At 33.9% G+C, this 10,393-nt stretch overlaps 1 protein-coding gene across 1 annotated transcript in view; it reads right to left on the reverse strand.

Moving 5' to 3' along the window:
* Positions 1-4,849: 4,849 nt before the first annotated feature.
* Positions 4,850-10,393, reverse strand: part of LOC135196399 (optic atrophy 3 protein homolog) — a 26,288-nt gene continuing 20,744 nt past the window's right edge. The window contains 1 exon segment of the mRNA XM_064223202.1: positions 4,850-5,954. Coding sequence (XP_064079272.1) covers positions 5,832-5,954 — 123 coding nt within the window. The 3' untranslated portion in view covers positions 4,850-5,831.

Raw genomic sequence — 10,393 nt, forward strand, 5'->3', positions numbered from 1 at the left:
AAGCTTATTCTGCACAGCTAGTGGCATTGTAGTGTCATTTGATTACCAATACTTGATAATGGAGAATCTATACATCCTAATGGAGGTTCTATGCAATGTCCAGTCTCCTTTACAGCTAGGTCAGTTTAAAATGAATAAAACAAACTTGCCGCTAAGTTACCGTTAAGGAAAGTCGTGTTTTTTGTTTACGTTTAAACTTCATCCCCTTTGAGAAGACACTAAACACGAAGGTCACTCTAATATGGTAATAATGTACCTGTATCTACTGTAAGTGTACAGGTGAAACGTCCCTTACCTTTCCTTCTGGCCATTGTTTCAGTTTTAAGAATTTGTAGTCGATCAGTTCAGCCGCCAAATACCTGTAGCGACTGGTAGAGTAGTAGTAATAAAGGAAGATTTTGAGTTGGAGGTAAATTTCTTTGCAACGGCTCCTCCTATACCAAATCGTTCAAGAAAATACTAAAAGACTCATTTCTTCAGTGTTATAACATTGTATATGTGACTATTGATACGAAATAACCAAAATCCTAGAATGTATCTGCATTATCATATTTAGGACGAATTGAGTTTGCCGGTCTCGTAGAGCGCCTTCGGCGAAGTGGGATCCTAGGACAGAGACTAAACGATACTCACATATTGCATATATGATAATTCATGAAGACAATTAGTTAATGTAGTTGTTCAAGATATGTCAGTTTTTCTTACGTTTTGGGAGGTGTGAAACCTAAACTTTTTTTCCGCTTGTCTGGTTTTTCCAAGACGTCATTTTGGCTTTATGCTTGGGAAAGCACCTATAAATGCAGAAAGGGTTAAATATTTTGACAAATTGGGGGGGGGGGGGAGTCAAATTTGTATCATACATAAGGAATTTTCCTTTTGGGGCATGAAAAAGGCACTTCAGAAAATAAATCCAGGGCGATATCATCGTTCATCTGGCAGTCTCGCAAATCTCTATCCTTTGTTCTTGTTTCTAGGCTATTTAGCCATCTTAATACCCCTTTTAATGTCCATTTCTCCGTCATTTCCTTTCCAAAGATACTGAGGTCTCTTTCTTTTATCTGTCTCCTTGGGATCATTTATAATTAAGGCAGAATATGTCAATAGGGATGAAATAACATTAGACGGAGAATGGCTGATTTATAGCCTGAAGGAATGTAGTTTCATAAAATTTAAGCCAAGGCTAAGCACTACGAGGTCATTCAGCGTTGAATAGGAAACTGAGTAAAAAAAGTTTTAGAGGCGTGACCGGAGGAAAACCTTATAGTTGCACAACAAAACAATTGTTAGGAGAGGGTGAAGAGAAAGATGGAATGAAAAGAATATGAATGAAGGTACGAAGTACAGTAAAAGGAATAAAAGGGGATGCAGCTAAGGACCGAAGGGTGCTGCAAAGAACCTTTAGTAATGTCTACAGTGCACCATATGAGGTGAACTGATGGGTTTGTGAGGCTGGATCTTTCAAAAAATTTAGGAAAAATAAACATGCACTATGACAGGTTTTCTTGAGCTGGAATTCAAGGTGACATACGGAGTTAGAAATGATACCATATGGGAAAAAATGAAACACAAGATTTGAATCCTGACCAGTTACGTCTTTAATTAATACATCTTCAAGAGGACTGCTACACTGGCAGAAATTTACATTATATGACATAGCGGCAGTACAAATGCACAAACAAGTTGAAAAAATATTTACACCTGACATGAAAATCTCCGGAGACATAACATCATCTGTGACCGAGGTCAGGACTTCATTAACAATCTTAAGTTCTTTCTACCTTTCTAAAAATAAAATATAAACATTTTACAATTATATCTTTAAAATGAAACTAAATTCATACATTTTCATGTTAGTATGCATATTCTTACAAAGGCTTTCATTTATAAAACTGGGCTTAATTATATTTATCTCCAGTATAATATTAAAAAGAGTTTTTAAGCACCTAAACCATCATGATTTTCATTAACATGAAGAAAAATTACACTGTTCTCCAGAGCTTGCCTAAAATATTTGAATGCTGTTCAATTAATTTTTCTGACAATTTTCCATCTTGGCCAAAATAAACATCCTTTAGCATCTTCAGTAGAGTTATTTGTAAGCAGTTTTTTCACTGTATTGTTATTCTTGGTGCTACACTAACTCTAAAGTTCTTAAGGATATGAGGGATGTCCTTAAAAATTATTACTACTGTACATGCTCTTAATTTATTGTCTAATACAGAACAAGGATATTTTAATTTCTTCTCTATGTTCCTAATTACAATACTATATTTTATTATCAATATATTCAGGTCTAAGTATGTGTAATAACTTGCAAAAAGATGAATTAGAAAAATTATTTTTTTCTTTCTTGATTTGGCAAAAATAGAAGAGTTTATACACTAATAGTGGTTGTTTTCAGTACACTTTATACAATAGTATTATAACATCCATGTATTAGGCAATCCGAGAAGGGTAGGTCTCCATCACTATTCATTCCCATATTGAATCATGTCAGTGACATCAAATAATTTAATTTACCAACAAATAATTTAATTTACCAAGAAAGCATTTACGTACATTTGCATACACTGGACATCTTAACAGCTTTTGAGTTAATGCAGCATTGATAAGTCTGTCTATACATATAAAATTTACCTGAAACTATAATTAATAGATGAGTCGATGTTAAGGAATGGTACCATTTCCTGTGAATTGGAGGGCACAGAACTTCTGTTGTCCCTTTTAAAAAATCAAACAAGAAGCATAAATGAGCATAGTGACAGTCTCATGTTTTTATAAAAAAATAGAAAATACATACCTTCGAAGGTGAGATAGAAATAAGTTCTTCCTTTTTGGAAATCACAATCTGCAAATTATTCAACTTACGGGGAAAAGAAAACAGTGAAAATAAGAAAACTGGTTGTGTCAGGTTGAAGTGTACACTGAAGTTTCAATATGATGGCTTCCTTCAAGTTGAAATATATGCAGTCAACCCCTGGAACTCGCAAGGGATGCGTACCACAACCCCCACCCCATGCTTAAAACTTCTCCAAAATCACTTATGTAATGCCTATTTTGATAGTTCAAACACCAAATAACCCCTCTAAAAACGCTAATACATAAATGCATATAGTCAGGAAAATGGTATGAAAATGCATTACTTAGTGAATATTTCTCCATGAAAAATACCATGAATAGGAGAATTTTCCACAAATAATTTGTATATATGTTCCATAGAAAAATCTGTAAATAAGTGAGTCTGCGAATCCGGTACCACAACTAAGTGGGGGTTGACTGTACAGCATCTGCTCTGTGAATGTAAAAATCAGGACTGGATCCCTTTCAATCTTCTGCACTTTTAATTAACTAGACTAAATCTCAAGTAGATAGATAAAGAGAACAACTAGCACATACTGCAAGACTGGCAACCTCAGTGAAGTCTAGAGTAGACTGAATCTTCTCATTAATTAATGCAATTTTCATATCTAAATGACTTCAGTGACTTGCAAGTAGCTACTATGGTAACAGTTAAACTGCCCCTTGAAGCAGTTTTAAAACAAATGTCCTATGTTTTTTCTATTCTCACTTCTTAGCATTAGTTTCGACCATGGATGCTAGGTTAATTTCTAACAAAACTGAGTGCAATACTGCACACTACAGCCACTTATTGCTGCAATTAGCAGAGGATATACTGTCTTTTTATAAAATTGTGAGGAACTATTTGTTCAAGAAAATGCTGCAATACTGTACAAATGAAATGTAAATCATTTTGTCACTGGAAAGGTGGAAATGCTATCTGTAAAACTGAATCTCAGAATTGTCACCTTGCTGAATTATTTCCTATTAAACTGTCTTACATTCTATACATGAAGTACTGTACATATACATATGCTTTTGCCTTCAAATTATTTGTTACACCCACTTTGACATTTTTTAATAATTTTTCAATATCTGACCTTGGCACTGCAGTAAACTTGCTATGAAATATATAAGGTTACCCTCAAAAGTGTTCCTACTTGCCTCAGTATCTTTAAAAGGTAGTGTGACTGGAAGTTTCTATAGTTATGAAACCATATAAATTGATATATGTCCTGGAAACCCAAAAAAGTGGTATGCATTACACATCCCTAGCCCAACTTACAAGCTGAGGGCTTGAATCCAAGATGGCTGCCATAGCACAGTAACCTGTCACCTAATACGAGATTCAGGGTCTCTGTAACATGGTTTTTTGGACTTTACTCCTTGTCAAAGCATCGGATATAGCTGAAAGTTGACATATGTATATTTTACAACCACACAAATTTTATCATCATTATCAATAACCTAAACCCGATAGTTTTAATTTTTATAAACCCGATAGTTTTAATTCTTATAGAGTAAAAATGATCTAGCCAACGCCATGGCCAATGATTACGAGCCAAGAGTCGAAAAACATTCATTAAGTAAGTAAGGTAAACACCTTTTGACGAAATATTGCCCTGCCCATCCACCAGACAGAAACTCCATCGGCTCTGAAATCCAAAGACTTTATGAATGGTGGAACGATACATAGATGTGCGTGGGGTATCAGTGCTAGCGCAATAATACTACTATAGCAGTAGTGCCACAACAGTATAGCAGTAATATACATGAATTAAACGTTTAGGTCAACTGCTGGGATCCTTGAGGATCATTTAGCACTTCTTACAACTACTCGAGAAATTAGTTTTTATAGCCAGAAGTTAAATTTCCAACAAAGCCATGGTAGCCTTCAGTGTTATCCTGAATTATAACGAGGCAAAAGTGGGTGGAGCCTCATGAAGTCATCATTCTGACGATAATTATTGGTGAAGGTTTAAAGCCAATATACGGTACTGACTTTTTTTTTTTTCTTTTTTTTTTTTCAGTAAATAGGTAGATAGCCAATAAATAAAAATTGCTTGACACTGGATATACCAGTTATCAAATCAAGCTTGTCTACTATGTTTTTGAAAATTACCAACTATTCCCTACATCTTGTCAATCTGATTGTGACCTATAAAGTAGACTGTAATTTCTTAGGAAACCTATTTTGGAAGTTAGACTAATAATCGAAGTGTTTTTGTTTTTATTATGATAATTATCAGTGGAGAGGTTCTAGAGTTCATAAAGGTGTACTGCTTTGCTTGTATTTAAATTTGTATGTCATTGTTGCCAGAGGTTTAGCTTTCGTTACGTATAGCCAATCATCCATCAAGAAAGAGGAAAGAAATGCTGTCACAAGTTACGTAATGAGTGCGTTCGAAACCTTTTCTCTGAGTAAGTTGGCCCGTCTTCAAAAAAAGTCACTTTTACATTATAAGTACCAAATTTATTCAACCTACGTAATGCAGAATACAGTCAAAATTTGTGTAGATGTAATATGTATTCTGAATAAGCGTTATATTTATGAAATGCATAGATAAAAAGTTATTGCGAAAAACCGTGTTACAGAGGCCCTGAATCTCATAGTAGTACAGGAATACCTTGCTAGTTTTGAAAGTCTTGGAATCACTGGATCCATCCAAATGATAAAATTTCTAAACACCAACTTTTGCATGGGTTTCCATTAAAGGTCTAAGATTAAACTGAAAAACACTTAGTTCAATATGACTAGACAAAGTTAAAGACAGTGTGTAAGCTGAAATTATGTAATGCCTGTACAGCTACAACTGCTCATTTTGAAGAGAAATGGCAGTGTAAAATATAATAATTACAGGTAATTATCACAATTTTTTCAATACATACAAAATCAAATTCACAATTCTTGCGACCCAATTATAGCATACCTTAACCATGGAAACTAAGGTTTGCAATTAACTACTGTATAACAGCACATTCAAGAGGATATCTCAACTTCTGATTTTTGATCTTGCATCCATCACTGCTCTTATTATAACACTTTCATGAGATGTGTTTTCACCTTTCCTGGAATCAAACTTCAGTGATTGTTCTTCAGGAGGCTTCCCTTTCACCTGAAAGGAACAAGTCTCAAAAAGTTAATCAAATAAAAGAAATTAAGCAAAATAACACATATATTCAATTGATTTATCAGACCTGCACATTTTTTTTCTTCCATGTTTCAGATCACCTTGGGTTATACTAAATTATAATAGTATGTAATATGTACTAGATTACAGTATGGCATATGGTTTCCAAATACCTGTACGGTAATCTCCCAGTTATTCATTTCCCGTTACCCACGCTTTGCGTAAATGGTACAGTTCACATTAACATTTTTCAATCATCTTGCTTGGTGAGCAATGCCTTTAAGTCTCTTGCAAAGCTATTCAACATGATCTTCAAAGAACATTGTAATACTGCACCATAAACATCTGCTTTGAGGATGAAAAGTGACCTGTGTTCCTGAAAACAACTGTTTTGAGGATAAAATGTGCCCCTGTGTTCATATACAGCATGTCTTGATATTTAGAAAGAAATACATACAATTAGTAGTAACCTTAAGCCTTATAAGGACTAATGTCCTCATTGTCAGTGGGAATCTTGACTGGTGTATCAAAATTTTTCATAGATTATGATATTCCTGCTTGATTTTCTGACTGCTTAACCATTCAGGTTTGTTGTGATTATGCTGCCATCGGCTGTTTGTGGACAAGACATTGACCCTGGTGTAGGTTACAGAGGTCAAGTATTTGGCACCCCATCAATACAAAGCCAGGATAGTTATTTTTACTCTTGACATACACTGGGCAGCTATCTCTCACATTTAGTTAATAGATCTTTGCATAGTTTTACTTAAAACATGTAATTTTAACACAGTTAAACTTGGTGTTTTGGGAAAACTCATTTCAATGACAAATTTATCCAAGAATTCCACTTAAAATTAAAAGTTCAATATGTGAATGAAGTTCAAATAATAGGAACTACTTCCTTGAAAACCCACAGTAAGATTCAGGTAAGAATCTGAGGGGTTAATACTTTTTGAAGAGACTGACAAACAAATAAATAATTATTAAGATTCCTTGTAAACACTAACTTGAATGCGATGGGCAAGTGAAGCGAGACTTTCATATACGTGTACTAGACAGTATTTACTGATTTACACTAAATTAGTAATAATATGCTATGGGGTACTGCTGTACTAAAAAGCCATAAACATTAATCTAATTGGACTATGTACAGTATTGAGTTTGTTCACTAATTTGAGCAGACGTTATTTTTTGAAGCATGGGTAAAGTAAAGGCAAATAATTTGGGAGTTAATGTACCTGAACACCCTGAAGGGTAATGGTGATTGCTAAGACAAAAATCACTTTACCTGGCACCACTGAAAATCACTTGGGTAACTGAAGCCACCCAAAGTATGAGTAAAATTGTTAGAGCACTTAATGAGACACGCAAATCACGATTAGCTAACTATTAAGTAGCAAGGTATCTCTAGTAGGCTCATGTGTGTACCTACCTGTCTACTTCCATATCTTGTACAAGGATTGAAGTGTATGGGGGAAATCACGTCTCCTTTAAGTATGTAGGTACTTGGTTTGATGGGTCAAATATGGATAAAGAAACTTAGTCTTTGAAAATGTTGTGCAAAGGACCACCAGGGTTACAAGGACTGAAATGCCAGATAAAGTTATATGGGTACATAAAAACTTTTGCATAAGTAAAATAATAAAAAAAATTAATGCATTACTTGGCCAGGCAATAACACTGACAGGCGGACACCATTTTTCATGTGGCAAACTTCAGTAAAATAACTAGTGAAAAGTCTACCACTAAATACTGAAGGCAAATATAAAAATGGTGGGATAGTTGGGTAATTTTGATATTTTTGGTATAACCGCCATGATCATAAGCTTGACTTTCCGAGTCCATCCTAGATGAGTGATTGACAGGCAACCAATCATTATCTCCCTCTGCGTGAGTAGGCAACCATATTCTGTTTCTGGCCATCATCAGTTCTCTATTTCTTTTTTCCCCCTCTCTTCATGTAATTCTCTCATTTTTTAAATACTTTACGCTCTAATTAATTTATGTCCAAATGTTGGTACAGTTACATAGTCAATCTCTTCTCTCTATGATTAGTTTTTATTTTCAATGATTTCTATATTTCTCTCTTTAATTCATCTGCAAATTATTAACAATTCTATTGGAGAAGGGTAAATTACTGTTATGCCTATGATTACATAACAGGCTAGTAGGCCATGAGCTGGAATATATAACACTTAACAAAGATCTAAATCCCACAATATCTTCAACGGCTTCAATTCCCCACCCAATTTATCCAGAATTTTGACTTTTTGGTACAGTTTTATAAGTGACAATATTCAAGTTACTTAAAAAGTTTTAAATGGGAACCACCCCTTAAGATAACAAAATCAGCTTGAATCCTATATCACTTCAGAGCAATGGACCAAACTTATTTCTCTAATGAAATAATCAAGTATCTCCATAAACACAATAATTGACTGCTATAACTTAAGTCTCTGTGAATGTACTTAAAACTCTCCATAATCTAAAATTAATACATTATTCTTCTAAGGGCAAGGCTGTAACTGATGGTTACACACGTTATCAAGTACGTAGTGTGGATTGGTGTTTAGAAAAACACTGGTAACTTTTTGAAGATGATCTCATTTTATTAAAAAACCTACAAGTGACCATCTACTACTGGTGCACAGTTTTTACATTCACTGAGTACAGGGACACATGGAATCAAATGCAGCAAATTTTCGTTTCTATGAATTTAAAAGTAAAATGTAAAAAAAATTCAAGTGGTTTTGAGAACACAAGGAACATTTGTTCAACAACAAACTAAAGTCTTATAATTAACCCTTTTTTTTATATCACACATAGTGCTGTATATTTCAGCCCCTGTTCAAAGAAAGAGAAAATACCAAGAACTGCACATGAGCAAGAAGATCCCCAAGTCTCCAACAGCAGATGGGATAACTGTGCATGCACCACCAGTCACCCTCCAATATTCTCCAAAAATTTCCACTTTAGAAAACCTTATCTATTATAACTTGCAAATTATGGTTACATTTAGCAATGCAATCCTGCCTTTCTAAATTAAAGTTTGGGCTAACTGTATGTATGTAATGAGTTTGTGGTGTAACAATTATAATTTTTGAAAGTAAGGTTTTCCACAAAAAACCATTACCTAAGATGTAACTTCCTGCCTCCCCAGCCTCTTATTGTGAACAGTGTTCATGGAAAGACTGACACAAAGAATACTATATTCCTCTTCCTACAGGGACTGAAGTCTTGAGGACTATCTATATATATATATATGACACACAAAAAGAGTAGTAATCATAAGTTAGATGTTAGTTTTAAAACTTTTTCATCTTTTACAAATAAAACTTTTTCTTTTTTACTTTTGCTGCTGTCCCTTTTTGTGAGCCACTTAACTTGCACACTTAAATTTAAAAGATTTTCTGCTATGACTTTATATGAATTTAAAAAAACCCTTGCATTGTTGAATTTTTTGAGAAATTATATGGTACAGCATCAAGCATAAGACATTTTTCACAGAATTCCTTAAAATAAGGTTATTTGTGTTTTTCCATTACCAGTCCATTTGAACAATTATCAGGGTTGCAACTGCCAATAGACTCTGATATCAGTGCATTCTTTATACAGTAATAACATTAGGAAAATATAAAAATGAATTCAGATCATTTTATTCTGTCGTGCTTTCAATTTCAAATTACTTTTATGTCACTTCTAACAAATGTTCTTCAGCTTCATTTCATGTTTTGCTAGAGTAATTTGAGGCCACTCCCATACCCTAAAACTGTATGATAACACAAATGTTTACCTCCTAAATATACAAAAATATCTCAAATACATGACTAGCACGGTCCTGCAGATGTAATAATGAACTATGAATTCATGATAGCACAACCACTCTATATACAGAAATTGAAAGGTTTCTGAGTCCTTTAACAGCAACAACTTAGAAAATAATCTATCACAGCTATTTCTAACAGACTTATAACCATTGCCTAAATGGATTAGCTCATTTAGTTTGTGTAGAATTCTTTTCTTTTATTTCTACTGTCAGTTCCTGCAAAGAAAAAATACGAGAAAATAATTGAATTGAAGGAAAAATAAAAGATAAAGCTAAATACCAGTAATGTACTATTACGTACCTTTAAGTAAAACTAAAGATTCTAATGAAGATGAATCACACTAAACTAAAAATATACTTCTTTTCCATCATTATTATTGTTACTAATGGCACTAATTGGCTAAATAATAGGTGACAGTAGGCATAAAAGTTCATTCACTTTCCTGGGCAAGCATTTTTAAACCTGAAGCTCTAAAACCTCAAAATATCCAAATGTAGACTAAAAAACCAAAGGATAACTACATACATAGTACTGTACATAAATTACATCCTTTTGCAGTCACTTGGACACAATCAGACAAAAGCCAAAGCATTCCAA

Source organism: Macrobrachium nipponense, chromosome 17, assembly GCF_015104395.2.
Source record: "Macrobrachium nipponense isolate FS-2020 chromosome 17, ASM1510439v2, whole genome shotgun sequence".
Classification (NCBI taxonomy): domain Eukaryota; kingdom Metazoa; phylum Arthropoda; class Malacostraca; order Decapoda; family Palaemonidae; genus Macrobrachium; species Macrobrachium nipponense.